This window comes from Aythya ferina (genome assembly GCF_964211825.1).
Source record: "Aythya ferina genome assembly, chromosome: 1".
In the NCBI taxonomy this organism is placed as follows: domain Eukaryota; kingdom Metazoa; phylum Chordata; class Aves; order Anseriformes; family Anatidae; genus Aythya; species Aythya ferina.
This window is the reverse complement of record NC_140296.1, coordinates 92619020-92640056: the sequence shown is the minus strand read 5'-3', so window position 1 is coordinate 92640056 and position 21037 is coordinate 92619020. Positions and strand designations below refer to the sequence as shown.

Sequence of the window (21037 nt, the reverse complement as noted above, 5' to 3'; positions counted from 1 at the left end):
CCAAACCATGGGACCCACTTGTGAGGACATGGGCTGGTTGTACAGGTGCTGGTTTGGCTGCTGGGGGTGGCGCTGGGGAGAGCAAAGGGACCCTTCCCTGTGTCCTGAGGGGAAAACACAACAATCCCACGGCTGTCACTGTAAAAAGGGAAACGCTGGGTATTTTCAGTGTTCAAAACAGAAAGGTCCATGCGTAGCCACCCATCAGCTAGCACCTCCAAGCAGCTACTCTGTGAAGTATAAGCTCCGCACCCTGCTTCTTACAGAAATGTCAGCAACCGTGTTGTCATCTGCGGGTTGCTAGGACGTCTGATTTCCCAGGAGACAAAGAAATACACGGCATTAAAATAAAGACAGCAGAGGACTCGTGGATTGTGTCTTGGTTCCTTTATTACATTGAAAAACTGTGTGGTACTACCCTACTGATAGAATAAAAGCCATGGAAAAATTTTCTTCAGAAAGGAGAAAAAAGTGACATAAAAACTGTTGTTGTTACAGATGATGAAGTTTGGTCTGGGACGTCTGGCTGTAATTTCCCAGCTGAGTAGGCTCTTGATGGAAGTTTCTGCTTTAACAAGCTGGGGAGAAAAAGTAGGAGAAACAGATTAAGCGATTTGTTTCTTCCACAAATTTGAAAAGATGCAAGGAAGCGTTTGCCTAGATGAAGGACATTAAAAAGGTTGTGTGCATCCAGATGTCAGATTTTAGTAATTACTCTCCCACCCATCCTTACATGTGTTTCCTAGCTATGATTCAATAAAACTGAATTATGGGGAATTGTTCCAGATGCAAAATAGACCATGGGGTGTGTTGGGAACAGCCAGGGGTATTTGTTACCTACACTAGGTGTGCTGCAAGACCAGTTACAGAAATGGAAGGAAGGGATCAGAAATTTCTGTAAGGTGCTTTCCGCATTTCTAAGTGAAGCCTTTTGCCTCCTGTGATAACGTAGATGTGGGTTTGGTAGCTACACCTTTTCCCTGGTGTTAGCTGAGGACTTGTGCTCACACCAGAGCCCCGTTGCCTACAAGTCCCTGGCTCTGGTGGTCCATGGACACCACCCCTCTGTGCAAGAAGCTGGTCTTCTTTGGGTTTAACCACCTCTTCCCGCTCATGCCCTGGGCACTCTGAACCCCCACTGGGAAGGAAAGGAGAGCTTGTCCTGCTTTGGAGCTGCAGGGCATCTGTGGGGACACACAGGCAATGTCTCATGCGAGATGTTACCTTCCTCGACCGTGCGGTGGTAGAAGCACCAGGGGACACCAGCGGGGTGTGCCCGGAAGCAGCACTTCCTACTTGTGCACTCCTTGGCTGTGATGCCAGGGTAGCCGCAGTTCACTCGGATCCGAGGGTCGGCAGGACAGACTTTCTTAACTGCAGAAAGCAAAAAGGAAGGAAGGAAGAAGGCTGCGTTACTTCATGCTCCACATACCTGGGGGCAGAATTCACAAATGGAAGGCAAGTGTGGCCCGTGAGTGAGCGCAACAGCCACGGTGACCTTCTCCACACTGATTTCAGGCGGCAATACCACCCAAGCCCTTGCCATACCTGCTAGGCAAAACTAAATGCCAACAGATGAGGAATTGCTGCCACACCAGAGGGTCTAGAGGGGCCAAAATTCACCCCTAAAAGTGCCTGGCAGGCAGCATCTAAACCTGTCTCCCATGGTGGTACCACGGACGCTGGCCTCAGCTCCGGGGCTGTCCCTGTCTTTATCTGTGCCCAATCTTTAGATGGCCGTAGCCCACCTTTGCATGGCAGCTTCAGTTGTGGAGGGGAGGTAAGTCATTTAGGAGAAATCACTGCTCATCCATAAAATTAAAATCAAAGGTACAGAGGGAACCTTTGTGGGGATGCAGCCAACAGATAGGAACTGCAGCTGTGGGGAATCTATGTTAAGAGTCCCCTTCCACAGCATTAAAACCTTGTTTTTAGTGGTTTCACCACACAGCCTAAATAATTAAGTTTTCCTCTCCTGGGAGGGTTCTGCTCTGAAAATCAACTCTGTGAAAATGACACTTCAAGATGCAGCCATTTCTTTTTCAAGATTTTCATGAAATGCAAACAGCGTTCAAAGGCAAAATCACTTTTTGTCCTCCAACAATTCGAAGCCTTGTTGACTGATCTTGATTTGTATCAACTTACTTTATTTGCTAACTTTGCCTTTGTAACCCCGCTTCCCCTCGTTTCATGTTCCCAGGGCTGATTGTGCAACTGCCAAGGTTCTCCTAAGAAGGGGTTGGCACTATGAGTATAGCTCATGTTCAATAGTTACATAAAATATGCACCCGGTCCTTGAAGGACTTGGGTGAGCAGCTCCAACCCTCTCTGAGAACACAAGGGCAAAAAATGGAAGAATTTGTTTGGATTTTCCAAGGGGTCTTTAGAAGGAAGAATCTAATAAAAAAAAAAAAAAAAAAAAAAAAAAAAAAAAAAAGATCCGCCCTGGGATATGTTGGAGATTTCATTGGATGAAGACTGCGAGCGAAAACAGGAGAGGAAAAAAAAAAACACCCAGTGGAATTATACTGGGAAACACACAGAAAAAGAAGGGAGTAGCAAGTATCAAAAAAAATCTAGGGGAAAAAAAAAAAAAAAAAAAAAAAAAAGAGGAAAAACCTACAAGTTACGGGATTCCTGTGGTGTTAAACAACCACAGATGGACTTATCTGGACTCTTCGTGACTCTTCATGATCTCTTCAACATGCAGTGCTAAAGTCCTTGTCAGCCATGCAGAAAACCCATTTAAGTAAGTGCAGAAGATCCCACGTTCCACTGATCAACAAGACCACAACTGGCAGTGAAATGTTTTTAAATAATCAGGACTATTTGAGAACTAGAAGCCTGAAGGAAAAAGAAATATCTTGTGCAGAGAGGACGAGTTACAAGCCCGATGGACAAGCAGGATTTGACTTTGTACTTTCTTACCAGAGGTCTTCTAACAGAGGTTTGTGCCCACTTCATTGGCCTAAGAGCAAAGCAGAGCTACTCCCTGGTTGTCCACATTTCCATATAAGCAAACACTAGGTAAATCGGTGTTCCTGGTGGAGATATTACCTTTCTTTGGTTTAGCGGTGAAGCACCAGGGGACGCCAGGGACTGAGGCGTTGAAGCAGCACCCAGCTTTCCTGCAGTCCGCTGCTGAGATTCCTGGGTGACCACAGTTCTTCCGCTCCCTGGGGGCTATTTTACACTGGCATTTTGCTGTTGACGACAGAAATCCTAAGTTACTGGCTGTCAGTTTGCACATTTGTTAGTGGAGGTGCATTTATGAGGAAGTTACTGAAAGCAGTGTACTCCGTCCATCTTGCAAGTGTACACTTTCTGTCACTTGCTAAGACCAGACATTGTCTGTTTTAAGATCTGCTTATGGTAAAAGATGGCAGGGGAAATGCTGGCCCCATTATGGTTGGGGTGAAACTCCCTTACAGTAAGGTCTGTACTTCACCCAGTAAATATCTTGTGGTCTCACCTGCAGTCAACCCAGCCCGGCACAGCAGGAGGCTGTGGACTTCAAATAGACCACATCAAACGGTACAAAACACAGGTTTAGATGTTATGCTAGTAAATGTTTGTTTGTTTGCCCATGTCATGTGAAGAAAGAATGAGTAAAGGGTCCTGTGGACATAAGACAGGTGTAAAAATGCAAAATCTTTGCTTTACCTTCAGTTAACTATAAAATCATAGGGTTATGTGAGAATAGTCACAGTTATACTTTTAATATTTTAAGCCTACTACATGGTCATCCACAACCAAGAAATTCTCAGCACGTCCCTAGGTGCCTGCTGTTGAGCTACTTGCTTTCTACTTCTTCAGTTGTCTAAATGCCTTCTATTGTGGAGGCAGATAGACTTCTTTGAGATTGCATTCACATAGAAAAGTAGCATAAAATAGATGTCAGAAGAATACTTAGGCAGAGCTAGCTCCTGTTCCAGTCCCAATCTTGTTCTAGCGAGCTCCTGAGCATTTCTGTCTCTCTACCTTTGTGGCAGGTTCCTGGTTATGCCACCAGCATAAGAGTTCACCTGTGGTCTTTTTTTTTTTGCTGTTGTTGCTGCCATAGATTTCTCTGAAAGACTTTTTAAAAAGACTCCAGCTTTGGGAACAGTGTCAGAACAAGACATTCACTGTCTGATACACGAACTGGAGACATGCCCATGCTTCCAGTACAATCAGCAGGTTCAAGCCCACATACATACCTGCAAAAGCAACAGGAGATAAATGTACTTACTTGGTGGTGTCTTCCCTTCTGTCGTGGCGATGAGGGCTACAACAAGGATGACAGAGAGCATGCAGATCCCTTTCAGATCCATTGCTCCTGGGAGCCCTCAGGCCTCTGGCTGTTCTGGCAGGGCAAGTTGCTGGAAGAAAGGTGCTGCCTTCCCTTGAGCAGCTCGTTTTATACGGTCCTCATGTTTGCCTGGAGAGATCTGATAACATTGTTCCCTGTGAAGCTTCACCCAGATGTTGGCTTTTTTTTGTTGCTGTTTAATTAGGAAATGTTGCCATGCATATTTTGATATCCCTGAGATAAATTTCTAGGCTCCCATGATCTATTGATCACATAGCCATTACGTACCCATAGATCACATATCTATTACGTGATCCCATAATCTATTAATAGGACATTACTGCATCTCTCTGGCAGCCTGAGCTGATTTCATTGTTATTAGAGTATTTCAAAGCTCTGAGCGGCTTTAAATGGTTGCCACCACTAAAAAATAAATACACATATTTTCCTTACAAGTGTGTCCTCTCTGACACAGATTTTCCCTGGCCTTAGGTTTGAGTTACGCTTACTTTGAAACCAAGTAAGGCAGGATAGCTGAAGGTGTGACACTTTCAAGGTATGGCAGACTTGGGAGAGAAAAGGAGAGTTTATATGGGATCTCACTGACCCACTGGGGTTTGTAGTTGCTCAGGGGCCAGATGCGAGCAGCCCACATAATATTTTGGAGTAGTTGTCCTGCACAAGGATATTTACCTCATGGAAATCTTGCTTTTTTAAAGAACAACTTTTCTTCTGAATATTTTTTTTTCTCTTTACCAGTCCCAACTAGGTGAACCTAGATACAACATAAATATACTATCAGTTTCAAGGGTTTGTGACTTAGCCACCAGGGAATTCTTCCTGCTCATCATTTGATAAGGATTGAATGCATTTTTTTGATCTTTGGTAGAATTATATCTTCGTGCCCTTGATAATTATAGATGAGTTTGTTTTCTGCCTCTTTCCTGAACACAGTTCAAAGCAAGAAATTTAAAGTTCTGTGGTTGTGTTTTGAAGGCAATTTATTTGTTGAGAAGCATTCTGAACCGTACAGGAGGGATTTGGCTCTACAAGGAAAAAATAACGGAGCTCATTTTCCTGCTGTTTAACTTATTTGATACTTTATTTACATCCATCCCTATTGAATATAGTGATAGCACTTCTCACCGAAAGCCATTGTTCAGAAATCAGACACTGTGTATGCTTCATCACACAAGGTACCAAGCTGCAGGCAGCAGACAACCACGCGCCAGCCCTCACGCCTCTCACCTCTATCCCCAGGAGGGAGCATCAGACCTAAAATTCACCTATTTTTCTCCATGGACACAACACTGACCGCACTCCCAAAGGTCAGTGGTGATGCCTGGCCCGAGGGAAGTCAGGAGGGACTTTTCCACCATCCTTCATCAAGTACCAGGAGGGATGGGCTGCAACACTGCCTTTCCAAGGCAGCGGTGCGGTGTTCGTGCCGCTGCAGCAGCTCACGGGAGATTATCAGCCCACGGCATGAGTCAGGCAAGCCGCTGATAACACCTGTCCCTCCTGCCTCTTACGGGACATTAGTTAAGTCCTTATCTGCAAGCTGTCACCTCCTGGGCCCGATCCCACCGCGCACACAAAGGCAAATCTTCCACCAAGTTCTCGCTGCGGAAAGGCTGCATGATTGGCATCTTAAAACAAACACCCTGGAAGAAATAAGCTTCACGCTTTCTGCCAGCGGATTACTTTAAGATCTTTGATATGTTTATATAGGAAAGCCTTGGACATTATCTGGGGTTTCTCTGCAAATGTGTTTCCTTCCCTGAGACTGGCATCTACCCAGACCTTTCGGTAACTCTGTGCTGAGCTCCCGAAGGGGGCTGGAAGAGCTCCTCAACCCATCAACCAACAGCACTAATTAGGTTTTCATCCTAAAGGGAGTTTGGGATCCTAAAGGGAATTTCCTTCTGTGGTTAGAACGAGTGCTACATGAAATATCTCTCATCGCTCAACACCACTGTACATTAGCCCACAAAATAAATCTCAAGTTTTTCACATTTGTTGAAATGAATAACCATAAAAGGTAAAAAGTCAGAGGCGAAGCAACAAGGAAACTCCAGTTCGTGGATTTCTGGGGGGTTGTCTTCGGCGATTTTGCTCCTTCAAGCTGTGCAAGGGATGCTCAGCAGAGGAGAGGACCCAGGAGCAGTGCTAGTCTCACACCACCACCTAGGCAAAGTGCGCTTCATGCTGTTCACTGCAACTCTGTTTTTTAGGAGTGTTTATGGAAACCGTAGGAATGAGCAATATTCTCCTTCCTTATCATGAGGCTTGCTGTTTGCCTTGCTTCACAACAGCTGCTGGTGCCCTTGGCTTCTCTCACAGAGCTTCTTTTCTAGCTCAAGTAGGAAATCCCTGTGGTTTTGAAGCTAAAAGGTCAATGCTTTGAGTGGGTGTGGGAGGGAACTAACCAGGCTTTGTGTAGATGTAGGTCTGCTGTAAAACATGCCCGAGAACTTTGTTTCCCACAAAGCAAGCAGGAGGCTGTTGTGCAGACCTTGTGCTGCAGCTTGGAGGTGGGCAGCGCGTGGGTGCTGCTCGCCTGTGCTGGGCACAGGCTGGGGCTGGGTTTTCCCTTTCTCTTTCAGGGAGAGACCTGTTTTGGAAGCAGTCAGCCACGCCAGGCTTCACAGGGGAGCTGAGAAAAGCCACTGCTGGGAAAACAAACTAGCCAAACCTAGCTGCGGAGGTACAGGTGAGACTTCGGAAAAATCTAAACATATATTTACACATACAAGCCCCTGGAGTCCAGCTGAAGACTTTGCTGCTCTCCAGTTGCACAACCGCTGTCCAACTTATTTTGCAAGCCATGCCACAGAGAAACCCGCATCTGTTGCTTAAAAATGTCAGACATCAGAGCAGGGCTAGGTGTTTTTCCCTAAGGAAAGCAGAGCAAGGCACCAAGTCAGGAGCAAACGGAAACAGAGAGGAGCTGCATGACCCTCACATACACCCAAATTTGGGTAAACATTCCTGCAGGAGGAGAACATGACTACACTCTGCTTTGTGTCTGCTAAGCTCACCCTCAGTGGGACCAAAGCCTGAATTGCACAGGTCAGGAGAAAGAACTACAGAAGGAGGAAGAAGCCTTGAGCTGTAAAGGGGAGAGGAAAAATAATAAAAATAAAATAAAATAAAATAAAATAAAATAAAATAAAATAAAATAAAATAAAATAAAATAAAATAAAATAAAATAAAATAAAATAAAATAATAAAATAAAAGGAAACAGTAAGGATAAGGGATACAATAGGGTCTCTGACGGGCCTCTGTGCTGTTTTGATGCATATGCTGGGAGCAGTGAGAAAACCCTGGCATTTCTGGAACAAATGAGGGAGAGGGCCGTCAGCCTCCCACATATTTTAGCAAGAGGAATGATCACACAAAAGCCCTCAGTCCAGGTTGTTATTTGCCTATCTACCAAATAACACTGCGGGTTCAGAAAATAAATAGAGAAAACCTTACATCTTAACCCTGGGAACGAATGGTTCAAAGTAAGCATTGAGAGCCATTCAGTCATATCGCTTAGATAAATACACCTCCATGAGATATATTAACTTAGGTGTCCAAACCAACTTTAACTTGGTATGTAAAAAACATTTCAGGGGAATTGTTAAGAAGAATACATCGTTTTACAAATGAGAGGCAGTGCTGGAGAAGGGCTTTTGTCACATTTTTGTGGTCAGCATCCATACACAATGTAAACAGAAAAAAATAATTATGTGACCTTAATCAAATATGTAACTCAGAGTTTAGTCAGATCTAAAAGTCTGAATTTCAACATCCAATACACTGCAAATAGATTTGTTTGCAACTGCAAAGCTCAATGCCAAATTAGAAATATAGATTTGAGCATATTATTTTTCCTAATGCTTTGAATTTTCACATATTTCTTGCATTCACTTTCTGGAGGGAGCATCAAAACATCAGCAAACACTTACTGCTCCTGAGATGAGGTGAGGACCAGCCTGTGGAGAAAAGGACAGAGTGGCTGCAACCAGCAATGGGGAAAGACACGTTTCTTCATTTCTTTTCTACAGCCTCACTGCCATGACCCAGAGAGGGGAAGAAACTTCTGAAATGGGCCTGAGAAATCTGGAAGATCTGGTTCAAGATGTAGCTGTTGATAGGACTCTTTATGGTAATGATCATGATGTATTGCATTTTAACATGCCTCGAAGAATAAAAAGGCCTGAATCTTGATCGATTACCTTCTAATAATGGAAATATATAAGCCAGGGAAATTTATTAAAAGGAACTTAAAGGGTGAGTAAGATGGGTGAAATGCTCACAAACAGCGGGGTGCTGTTTAGAGACACAATATGAGACACACAGAAGTACTTATCACCAAAAATATATATATGAAAAGGATATCCTCATGCCTACATGTAGGCCCAGAATAGTTAAGTGATGGAACAAAGGGAGCTACTGGAAGAAAAAAGGCTGTTTGTTTCAAAGCCAGATAAAGAAAACAGAAGAAGACTGACTACAGGGAAGTAACATCAGAAAGAGGTAAACAAATAACTTCTTCTAAGATAGGAGAAAAAGGTCAGTTATCACAAGGGGGAGAAGAGGTTTCTTGTTGTTCAACGCACTCAGAAATGATGTGGAAATGTTGGTGAATAATGTGGTGATGAATATGCAGATGATTCAGAATTATTTTTCATATTTTTTCAGAAGTGCAGGTAACTAAAGAGTTGCAGAAATTTCTTACAAGACCGAGTGACTGAGTGATAAATGTCAAATGAAAGGCAGAGTGGGTAAGTGTAAAGTAAAGTGCATGGAGGAAAAATAACCTAATTATATGTAAACACAAAGATGGGCTGTAAATTAGCTCTTGTCACTCAGAAAGAGATCTTTGCATCACTTTGGATACACCAATTGAATATTCAAAGCATCAAGCAGGCCAATTAAGTTTTAGATGTTGTTAGGAAAGGGACTGAGTACAACAAGTTTTGACACCACTGCCATCCCCACTGTGCCCACACCTGCATCCCCTTGTGAAGTACTGGTTGCCCCCAGGTTAAAAAGGAGGAAGTGTTATTAGAAGAGATGCTGAGAGAAGCCCCCTGGCTCATGGGAGCAATGAGCTATGAAAACAAATTTTGAAGAATGTAAGGATCTTAGAAACTATGCTGTCACAGGCCAGAAGGAGAAGTTTTCTCCTGGCTAAAGAAGAAGGTAACAAGCAAGGGGTGGAAGTCAGTGGATGGTTTTCACTGCCGAGAAAAATCAGGAGGAGTCTCCTGCAGAGCTATGCTGAGATCTTTGCAGTGTAACAAACTTGTAAATCATCTGGAAAAAAAGATGAGAGAGTAAAATTTGTTGACAACACAGTGCTTCCATGGTGGTAAAGATATGAACTGGTTGTGCAGATGGATTTTGCGGAACTGAATGACTGCAGAATAAGATGGCAGGTGAAGATTTCCCAGTGCATGCCAGGGAAAGGAGCAACCCTACCTTTTCAAGCAAAATGATGAGGCCTGAGCTGGTTGTTATCATCTGGGTATGAGTGAGTGCAGTGCATGATATTAGCATTTAGAGTACGAGAGAGTTTTATGAAAACACCAGCTTACTGCTTAGCAACCATGAGAAAATCAAATGACAGGTGAACAGTTATTAGTGAAGGGATAGCACAGAGCATGGTGAAAACTGATATTCCATCTTATAAACCCTCTTATAACCGATCTTGTAAAGCAGTACATCTGCTTTCTCCTTGCCCTATCCTCCATCTCCAGCCTGTAAAAGGTCCTGTGACACGGATGAAGGGAAAGCTGGCACTGTGGGACAGCATTTGCACCAGGGATGACCATGTACACTGGGTATCTCCAGGCTACAAGGTGTATAAAAGTCACAAGAAGCAGAAGAAAATACCATTATCTCATTGTCTCACCTAATATAAAAGTTTAACCACCTGAGTGACACATTCAAAGCAAGTGAAGGAAGATGGTGTTTCACTGAGCGTGTGGGTATGATGTAGTTCAGCTGTGGAGCTCCCTCCTGCAGGATGTTGTGGATACTAAAACTTCATGTGAGTCTGGAAAGCAATTGGATGAACTCACAGAAGAGAATTGGATTTGGAGCAACAGGTCTATCTCAGAAAATGACTAAGCTGCAAATCACTGGAGTTTGGAAGAGTAATCTGGGAAAGTGTCACTGCCCATTTGACTTGCTCTTTAACTCTTTCCATGGCACCTACTCTGGCTACTTTTAAGGACAGGATGCTGGCTGGCTGGACTTCAGCTAATATTACTCGTCACTTCTCAGAATACTGAAACAAGAAAGGCAGTCAATGAAATGATGAGGCAGCAGGTGTACATGAGAAGAAGGCAGTGTATGACTACACTGGAATTCATTGCTCCAGAAGCAGAAGGTTAGAGGTATGAAAGGGCTAGAAGAGTACCCTGAGGAGAGAGCCATTGGCATTTTCTGTTTATGGTGGTCGAGGTATAAACTCTCTTTCAGAAGACTAAATCTCTGGCTATTGTTCTGGGAGAACCTACCAGGAGAAGGATTGCTCTGTACTCCGTCTTAAAGCTTTTCTGTAAGCACCTGTGACTGGCCATGCCTGGCACAGGTGTGGGGCTAGAAGATGATTTAGCCTGGCTTAGTCTGGCCAATTGCATGATTTTATCATTACTTCTTCTGATTTTTGGTATTTTTCAGGATCATCTTTTTGAACTCTCCTGGACTGATGAGTTTAATCATCTGGTGAAAGTTTAGAGCTCAAAATCAAGAGAATCTAGTTTGGTTTTAATCAAGAGAATCTAGTTTGGTTTTAATTTTGAATCTGTTAAAAATGTCCTAGTTTGGAGAATGGAAAATGCCGTGATGGGTGGAGTTTCACAGATGCTTCTGAAACTCACCCAAACCCAAAGCAAACCCACCCCCGCATATTGGTTGTGATTACTGGAAGAAAGGCCCAAAACTAGCACTCATGAAGGGGGTGGTGGTGTTTTTTCTGGCTTGGTTTCCTCCCATAGTTACTGGTGGGAGGGAGGGATGCTGGCAGGTGCAGAGAAATACATCGCAGCCAGTGAGGGGTATGAGCCAGCAGGCACCTCTCATGGGGAATGGGGAGGCACCAAGGCTGGTTGGTGGCTCTGAACTCCAATGTGCTGAGGGCAATTGCATGGGGCAGCTGATAAATATGGGCTAAACTGCATAATTTTAGCATAATTCATGCATCAATATCATGGCAGCTGGTAACATAAATATATCATCTATAAAGATGGTGAAGGGTCTGGAGGGCACGATGTATGAGGAGCGGCTGAGGCCCCTTGGTTTGCTCAGCCCCGAGCAGAGCAGGCTGAGGGGAGGCCTCATGGCGGCCTGCAGCTCCCTCACGAGGGGAGCGGAGGGGCAGGCGCTGAGCTCTGCTCTCTGGGGACAGCGACAGGACCCCACTGTGGTGGCAGAGAGACTAGTTGTTGCTTTTAGCAATTTTCAGTTATTGTTGTTTTAATTGATAACAGTGAATGGGCAAAGTGTTTCTTCTGTACCAATTACATATTGTTAAAAATAGAGGGAGAAATATTAAACTCTAAAGCTAGCAAGAGAATGTGAGGATAGATGGGAGAACCACTTCAGGGGAAAACTCTCTCTATATATAGTAAAATTCTTCAAAAGTGTTAGCAAAATAATGAAAGAAATAAGTATTATTTTTTAAATTCAAATGAAAGAAGAAAGCTAGCTATAAAAATTCTTTTAAACTTTCCTTCTAAGTGCTTTAAAGAGAGTGAGCATATGAAGTAAACTGTGAAGATTTGGAAAAGTCAGAAAAGAAAAAAAAAAAAAAAAAAAAAAGGAAAGGAAAAGAAAAAAGATTTTCCTCCCCTCAAAGCTAGATAAATAAATAAATAAATGCAAAACCACCAAACTTAATAAGAACTTTTTTCTTTACTGTATTTTTGTAATATGTTGCTGCAGGTTCCCATCTGCTCTCTCATTAGAGAAGCAATGAAAGTCTTCCTCTCAGGTCTAGAGGAGCATCTTGGTGGGCTCCAGCAGTGATGAAGAACACCATGGCAGATGAAGTGACACCTGAATGAATCCTCGGAGTCCCAAATACCCAGTGGCTGGGAGTATGCTGGACATAAATGCTTGTCCTTTTGTTGTGACCATGGAGGTTGGCATATAGGGCTCCATTGTGAGCCATTTCCTTCTACACATGGTGCAGGCTCCAGCTCTCAGCAGCATGAGGTCTGTGTTGGGTAGCCCCTTGGCTTGGAAAGATGGATGATAAGTCAGGTCTGCTGGACACCACTGTTCTAGGACATGACAAGGCTATGACATGAGCCCTCATGATGCAAACAGTTCTCATTCTCTGTGCGTAAGACTGAAGATGACAAGCAGTGATGGAGAAGAAGGGTCTTTGGATCTTTGGTTACTGTATCTACACTAGTATGGGGCTTCAACATCATGTGAGAAGGCAGTGAACTCCTGAGAGAGAGTATACTTCATAATTAATTGAAAAATGTGTGATGTTAGTTTGGTCCCTCTCCTGATGGATTCAATGACTAAGCTTGTGTTGATTTCTGTGCTCAGGAGTGCAGCTCCTGAAGTCTTATGAAAATGAGCACCAAGTCAGATCATGTAAGAAACCTGTTTAGAATTGGACCATGCATTATGAAGCTGGAAAGATTGTTTTTTATTTGAGTGAGATACCATATCCAGCTGTCTACAAAGTTTTTTCTTTATGATCAGAGCGATCTCATTTTTCTCAACACCTGTACATTTGTTATTGGTTGAAATACTCTTAGAGTTTCCTCCATCCTCAAGTCATGTCCTAACTGAAATAAATTGTAGCTACTATCACTGTAGTCAGTGTAGTATTTTGCAAGTATGTTGACTATAACCCTCCATAGCTGGATTGGGGAATCATTAGGAACACTTCTGGATACTGAAACAGTAGAAATTCAGGAAGGGACACTTACTACAGCACAGGCCTCAGTGCCCAGGTAAGGTGACCAGAATCAGAATCATCCTGTTACAGAAATGGAAGAAGGGTCCCTCAAAGGGCAAGTCAGAGCTCTAACTGATGTTTCCCTTGCTGAACTCCAGAAGAGTTGTTTCCCACATATGGTCTACAGAAAGAGTTTGGGGAAATGCAGTCAGGCCAAGCTGTGTGGCGTTTTATTTTCCTCAAAATCTGAGTGGTGTGTATCAAAGAATGCACATGATTTTAATTCAGTCCTGGTGCTGCCAGTTTTACTGTAGGAGAGAAAAAGTGGGCTATGGGAGTCAACACATGGAGGTACAGACAGTCCCTGAATTGTCCTCCGGTGCAGAAGCAGCAGTGCTCAGCCTCAGTGAAGGCAATGCACCTTCACTCTTTCACACTTCTTGTAGAGGTGGCTTCAGCTTGATCTTTTCCTCTTTCATATAAGGCCCTATCTCAGTTCTGGCAGGGCAAAATGGGAGCTAAAGTAAGAATAAAAAAAAAAAAAAAGAATGAAAGAGAGAAAACACAACTTCAACTTCAATGGTGAGAACATATAGCCCCTTTTGTTGCAAATATGAAAGCAATCAAATCTGGATGATAACAGATATTGTTCACATTTTCTGTATATGTTGTGCAGACAATACTGTAACCCAGGAGGACTCTCATGCTGGATCACTGGTTTAAATCTCTCATGTGTAGTACAATCAAGCAAATTGTCAAACACACTTCTGGCCGCAGCAACAAAACAGCATTTGATTCATGCCCATAAATACAGGGATGAAAATATTGGTATTTCAGTAAATCAAGCAGCTTCCATCTCTATCATACTTTGCTTTTCAGAAGCGAGACCTGAATTCTCAATGTCTCTCTGCTAATGGAAATTTTCTAAAACCTAATTAAAAAGTCTCTATTCAATGGGCTGTGGAGAATTTATAGCAGTGAAGCTGTCTGTGTCAGACAAATATGCTATTGATAGTCCTGTGGGAAGTAATGATGAAGGGACTACAAATAAGAATAGAGAGAGAAAAAGGAAATACGCAGTACACTGGGCTCATTTTCACACAGCTGGACGCTGGTGTGAGGGAAGGGCAAGGAAGGGAGAGGGCTGGGATGTGCTGGTGTCAGCACAAATGAATGCTGCTCTGGGAGAGCTTTCAGTGGAAGAATCAGAGATGTCCCGTGCACTTTTACCCTTTCTCAAGGTAGGGGATTCATCTGCGGTTGTGAAATGGCCTCAGCTTTTACACAGAATCATAGAACCATAGAATGTGGCTTATGTGGATATTGCCTGCAAAACAGAACAAAATAGCTGCCACTATGTGAGCTCTGGGATCACCAGCCAGTGCTTAGAAATCATTTTCCCAGGGTGAAAAGTGTTGTGTGCATGTGCATGTTGCTACTTTCAACCTGCCCCAACAAACAGTGCCAGAGTGTCTGTCCAACACTCAAAAGTGCAGCAAACCATCCCACCAGGCATCACTGCCCAGTAAGGCCACAGATCCCTCCTGAAGGGTGAAGAGAAATGGCACCAGACCATCCTGGACACTGCTACCACTGGTGACACAGTCAGCCAGCCACCCAGCAGGGAGCCCTTCCTTTACAGCACGCACAGCAGGCCAGCTCGGCTCTAGCACCACGGGAGACTTTGGGGGTGTTCAAGGGCTGTTGCTTTCCTGTGGCTACACTGTGTGGTGTAGATGCTGGGGGTGACCTGCTACCCGGGCTGCAGGAGGACACAGTTGTAGGTGGTGTGGACGATGCTACTGGGACCAGCTGTGCACACATCCCCAGATGTCCCCAACTCTTTCTCCTGCCAGTCCCCAGGACCTGTGGTGTCTGCATGACAGCTCTAAGCTGCATGGAGGATGTGGCACCTTGCTCACGGGTAAAGGCACATTAACCACATCCACACTAAAGAACTGTTGGTGAGGTTTAATAGTCTGCAAACCCAACACACTTAAGGTTCACTCCATGGCACTTCTCATTTCACCTCCTTGGTGGCAAACGCCCCCCTTGCGTGTCCCTAGAGCCCTGCTGTGTTGCACCCTGAGCTGGCTGTGCTCCCAGCCCCACAGCCCCAGCACTTTGCAGCCAAGGGTGTTGCAATGGCAAAAATGCAATTGCATTGCTGCCGGGAAGGTCGCTGAGATTTAATTACGTATAAACTGAATGACGAGTTTAGGGTTGCTGGAACCCACTGTTGCCTTGTGCATTCTACAGATGCTGTTTCTACACTATAGTCTCGAGCTGGCTGGATTTTGTTTGGAGAGGTTTGTAACCTCTTTAGTCATCTCCTCAATAACAAAAGAGTACTTTAGAAATGTGGGAAACATGAGGCCCCTATACGAAAGGGCCTGATTTCTGAGCAACAAGTCAGCTGCCCTCACATTCCTGCCAAATGTCCTTCTCATTAGGCAACAGAATCAGCCACATTCACGTAATGCAGATTTAACTGCTTGCGTTAATGAGGCCACCTGCAAGAGGAGAAACAGAGGGGGAGCTACATGAGTCAGAGAGAGGCCTCAGAAGCTGGAAGCCCCGGCCAGGTGCCCAAACCTGAAAGTTTTGGGGTTGGGGTTTTTCCCCCTCAGCCTCTGCAGAGTCCGGCCTGGACTGGAGGTTAATTCCTGGCTCAGTCCCTCTACTCTGCTGTAACACTTTTCTTTAGTGAAGTTACATTAGTAGTGAGAAAAAGTTCTGCCAATATTTTAACTCAAATTATTTCTTGCTACCTCTATAACCCTTGATGATTGCATTGGGATCTATTCAGAATAACTGTAATTTAGTAAATGCTATGTTTGCCATTCCTAAGTGTAGCATTATACAAACTTAGATTAGATAATTCCCTGCCCAGTTATGGGTGCCAACAGGCTGGTCAGAAATTTTCAGAGGTTTTTTTTTTTTTTTTTTTTTCTTTTCTTTGTTTCTTTTTCACATTCTGTAACTAAACCTGTCCATTGTAACCGTGTAAGCAACAAACTGATTGCTACTTTCAGGACAAATTTGGTAAGTTCTTAGGTATTACATTAGCCTGAGAGATCTTCTACTGCTGGCCCTTGGGAAAAGCAGACCTGGGAATGGTGTGAAGCAGAGACCCCGATGAGACCCTCAGCAAAAGTGCTCCTGAAAAATAACTTCCAAAGAGAGATTTCACATGGGAGATGCCACCAGGAGGTGGCTGAGGGGTGTTGCAGAGGTCAGCCTTAGAACTGAGGCTTGTTCCTTTCCTGAGCTCTCTTCCGAAAGAGACACAGCAGGAGTGGGGAAGGTGAGCCTCAGCAGCTTTAAATGAGCTCTGTGGCGCACCTGTGAGACTTCACCTTCAGCAGGTCCCAGCACAGGTGCTGCAAGAGGCGGTGTCCCAGCATCACCAAGAGGGAATGCAGGAGCTGTGGATGTTTTTGTCCTCAACACCTGGGATTGCCCTGGTGCTTTCCTCCTTTGATAAAAGCAGGTAAGGCAGTTGCCTGAAAAATGCTGGCTAACCTAGTTAGTTGGTCACACAACAGCGTTGCTCTTACACTTTTTGATTGCATTTTATGAGTTTCCCTTTATCTGCTTAACTTTCTTTTGCACGTATTCTACTGGATTACACAGACATAAGTCACCTGTAATTTTCCCCTGTACAGATGGGTACTTATGTGCCTTTCTGAAAACATCCCATGCTGTCTTGTGTGGTGATGAGCCATCTCTATCAAATTGCTTAACAATATCAAGCATTTCAGTTGACCTTTGTAGTACCTCTTACTTTTATTTGTTAGCATGTGAACATGCTATTAGATATAATAAAATGATTGCTTTGTTTTCTTCATGAAGAATGTCATTGGGGAAAAAAACGTAGATAAATTTTATCATCAGTTGAAGTGGTGACTGGAAACTTGAGGCCAGAGATGGAAAGAGTAAAATGAATAGATTGAAAAATATTTGATAGTTCTTCCTTAGAAAGACATTTTAACCAGTTTAAGTGAAATTTTTGTCTTCATCAGCCAGAAGAATGAAATATTTTCTTTCCTTTGTTTTTTTTCTTTCTCTTCTTAGTTGGTTAAATCAAAGTGGCTCTGGGCGTATAGATCTCCACGAAGCAGAAGAGCTTTGCTACATAAACAGTGAGGCTGTTCCTGTCTTGAACCCACTCTCCCTTGACACAGCCAGTGACTGGAAGGAGGAGAAAGGTTTTTTTGAAATAATTTTCTCTTAGTATCCATTTGCTTCTTTAGACAATTAAAAATATAAAGTCTGCAAGGAGTACTTGTTTTAATGGTTTTGAGTTCCCAGTTGCACTACAAGCTACAAACTTCTGATCCGAGCTTAGTGTGGCACAGAGATGGCTTCAGAGGGCCTGTTGTGACTCCACTTTGCCACCAGAGAAGAACAGCCCAGCAGAATGCTTATGCTGACATTGTTGGCTTGCTCCAACATGGGCTGGTGGTTTTTAATGTGATGCACCCTGGATGACTGCCCAAGCAGAGTCATGCGTGGCCCTAGCAGTCCCACCAAAAGTCCCCAGTTTGTACATGCCCTTTTTGTGCCCTGATTGCTGCAGTCCTCGTTGCACATAGGGAAGAAGAGGGGCCAGGGTGTCCTAGACCTCTCATGTCCATGGTGGGCCGGTGCTTGCTCTGAAGAGGCAAGGCCACACGAGCAGGGTCAGCCATGTGGCCTGGGCTTATGATGGCAGCCTTCCCCCAAGGCCGTGCCCAGCCACCCAGCCCAGGTTGCTCAGAGGGCACACACAGCAAGCCCCCAGTGAAACGAAGTTGGCAAAACTGCTTTTGAAATCCTCTTCCACAAGCTGTACGGTATGGTTAATCATCCAGAGTGGCAGCATAGGAGCAAGCCCCCCTGAAATGTAGAAGATGGAGACAGAGGGGTCTGTGGTGTTTTTCTGCCTCAGACCTGGCGTGCTGCTGCTGCCCCAGAGCCTCCCCTGCCCTGCCAGCCCTCTGGTGTATCTAAAACAGTGCTGGCTTCCTGCTTTTTGTTCTTCAGCAATAGGGGACAGGAAATATAAAGGGAATAATTACTGGAGGTAAACTTCTTCATTTTTTTTCTCTGTAAATTGACTGCTTGTGAACCTTGGGAATGCTGAGATCTTCCAAAGCACTGCACCCCGCTTTGTGAGTGAGCCTTGCGCTCCCTCTTCTGGCATGTGGACTGGGTGCTGCAGAGGGAGGAGGAAGAGTAGGGATGGTAGTGGTGGTGGCTGTCCTCTGCTTGCAGGTGCTAGCAGCTGGGGCCCTTCTTGCCCTCAGCTGCTCTCGGCCCCGCTGGCACCAGCCCAGCTCTCCCCAGCCATCTTCACGCACCCAGAGGGGATCTGCCTCCTTTAAGGAAGAGAAATCCCTTGACCCTTCTGTGCCAGGACCCTCCTGTTTGGACCTCAGGAGGTGCAGACCCCAATGGGAGAGTGTCCTTTAATCAGAAACCCTGCACTGTAGGCTGCACTGGGGAAATGACTTTGACAGCGCTTGCTTGTGGCTTAGGGCACACCATAGCCATGCTGCAGCCTTCCAGTGGATGACAAGAGAAATAAAACAGTTGTTTCTATGCTTCTGTGGTTCTAAGGTTTCTAGTTCATTCATGTACCTAACGGATTCAAGATATAATTGTTTCCCTTTGGCTTGGTGCAATACACAGATACACCTGAGTTCCTCTAGCACTTTTTCTCACTCCTCAGCAATCTTGTGTGAGCTCAGAAATCTTGTGTGAGCTCAGAGTTCACCATTGGCACACGGGGATGGATTTGTCTGCTTGGTGAGTTGTGCTGGTGCCACATACGCTCACCTGGGACATCCCAGGTACCTGCACAGAGGTGGTAGGACCTATGGGAGACCTCTGCCCTGCTGGATGGGAAGTTCTGGATGCTGCTCTCGGGTTGTGTGGAATGTCTCACAGTGTAAGATTCAGCCAAAACCAATGCTACTGGCACTTTCACACATAGGTGCACAGTACAACTATGTCTGATAGGTACCTATAATATATCCAGAGATACTCAGAGCTGTTTAGGTCCCTACTTACAGTTGTCCACAGGTGCTAGTGGTCCAAATGTTTATTATGTCCAGAGAGGTCTAAGACATGATGCAGCTGCCTGCATCAAGAACACAAGTTCCCTGCAAGTCCTTCAGGTCCTAGAGCAACTGAAACATGCAGTAGTAGTTCTTGAACTAAAAGGTATATATGTGAAATAGAAGCTTGACATTCAGAAATATAAAAAACTATTTCAGGGATCATTTTAGCAAATAATTTATTTTGCTCAAAGCTTAAAATCAGTGATGGTTGAATTGAAACTTGTAACAGAGCCTTTCCTCTTGCACATCATCACAACATTGCTTTATTTGTTCTGATGATGATTTAGTCTCTGGGAATTCAAGAGGCTTGCTGATCATTTCCAGTTGTTTAGGTCATTAAAAGGAGTAGGGGCAAGCCCTTAAACACCCAATATTTTATTTTATTTATTTATTTTCTTGTTAAAGTTGACTAAATAACTTGCTTGGGGGATGCTTCTTTGCCTCCACAGAGCCAACCCAGGGTGGTTTGCACACCCACCCAGCTGGGGACAGGAGACATAGCAGCTCAGCCAAGCCCAACAGACTGATAGCAGCATGGAGGAAAAACTGCATTGCTGAAAGTTGCTGCGCTGATAGTGACAGTAGGAGAAGAGGATGCTGGAGTGAAGCTAACCAGGCTTTGTGTCACTGCTATTAGTCAGGGTGTCTAAGTAGAGACAAGCTTCTGCAGGAAATCTATTTTAAAGACAATGCTTTGAATGGAGTCACAAGAAAAAAAGAAAAGTTGAAAAGTAAGATTGCAGAGAGCTCATCCTCTGCTGCGACATCCTGCTGTCCTGATAAATGGAGCTCAAAGTGACCATTTTGTTCATTTTCCCTCTGCTATTGCTCATGTAAACAAACCTCTGACATGAACTCTGAATATGCTCACATGAAAATATGCAGAAAAGGTGATTTTGCATGGTGGGGGAACTGGATAAAATAAAGGAAGACAGGGAAGTATTTGTAAGATGTTCCCATGTGGCTTCTTCCATGCCACAACCCAGGGAGAAGAGGTGCTGGGGTGGCACCATGCCACCAGCTGTCTCCTTGGCAGGTCCTGCATGCTGCATGTAGGCAAAGCAATGCATGTACACAAAAATGTACATACACAACAGATGTGTGATGTCTCAAAATCCATGGCCTTACTCTTGGGCGCACATCACATTAGTTAGAGTCTATTTAAAGCAAATTATAAGGTAAAAAAATATATATATGTATATACATGTCACAAGCATATGCATACACATACAAATATATGTTGTATAATATAGACATATAAAAATAACCATAAATTCATATTTTTTCCTATCTGACTGGTGCAGCCACTCCAGGGTCACAAACCTGCCAGTCTCATACCAGATGTACCTGTGAACTCAGGGGCATGTTGCCTTATACTATAAATAGGCCCAGCACGGGTCTATTTAATCCGTTAAGCAAAGGGCTGCTTAGTGATGAAGGCTGTGGTCTTGGCCTGCCTTCAGAAGTACAGTACACTAATCTTCACTGTTTAAATATATTTAAACAGTGGTGTCACTGAAAGCAGGGGCCATGTGATGGGGAAGGTCTGTGTGGAAGGCAAGGGGGAGCTCACGCAAAAAGCCTCAGCTCCAGTGTGCCAGTGAAGATGGGCTTGCAGGGTGGGGAAACCTTCCTTCAGCCCATTCAGGCAAAAGTAGGGCTCTTTGCCTTCAAGTGCAGAATCCAGGCAGCTTGTCATGTCCTGCCTGGGTGCCAAA

The 21037-nt window shown here is 44.3% G+C and overlaps 1 protein-coding gene and 1 long non-coding RNA gene across 3 annotated transcripts; one reads left to right on the top strand and one right to left on the bottom strand.

Annotated features, from left to right (window-relative positions):
- Nucleotides 1-372: 372 nt before the first annotated feature.
- Nucleotides 373-4850, bottom strand: LOC311442064 (trefoil factor 1-like). 2 transcript variants are annotated; one of them, XM_084530831.1, is made up of 5 exons: nt 4801-4850; nt 4232-4430; nt 3058-3204; nt 1225-1374; nt 373-578 (listed from the first exon to the last, which is right to left on the bottom strand). In XM_084530831.1, exons 2-5 carry the CDS (start codon nt 4311-4313, stop codon nt 571-573), a joined length of 387 nt encoding a protein of 128 aa, XP_084386957.1. In that variant the 5' UTR covers nt 4314-4430; nt 4801-4850; the 3' UTR covers nt 373-570. The 2 variants fall into 2 exon arrangements, with proteins under 2 accessions (XP_084386957.1, XP_084386956.1); XM_084530830.1 differs by lacking the exon at nt 4801-4850 and having other exon boundaries at nt 4232-4721.
- A 3447-nt stretch (nt 4851-8297) lies between these two features.
- LOC311424705 lies at nt 8298-13129 on the top strand. Its single transcript, XR_014686166.1, has 3 exons — nt 8298-8448; nt 8985-9067; nt 12237-13129. It is a non-coding gene; the product is annotated as an uncharacterized lncRNA (long non-coding RNA).
- Nucleotides 13130-21037: the final 7908 nt, after the last annotated feature.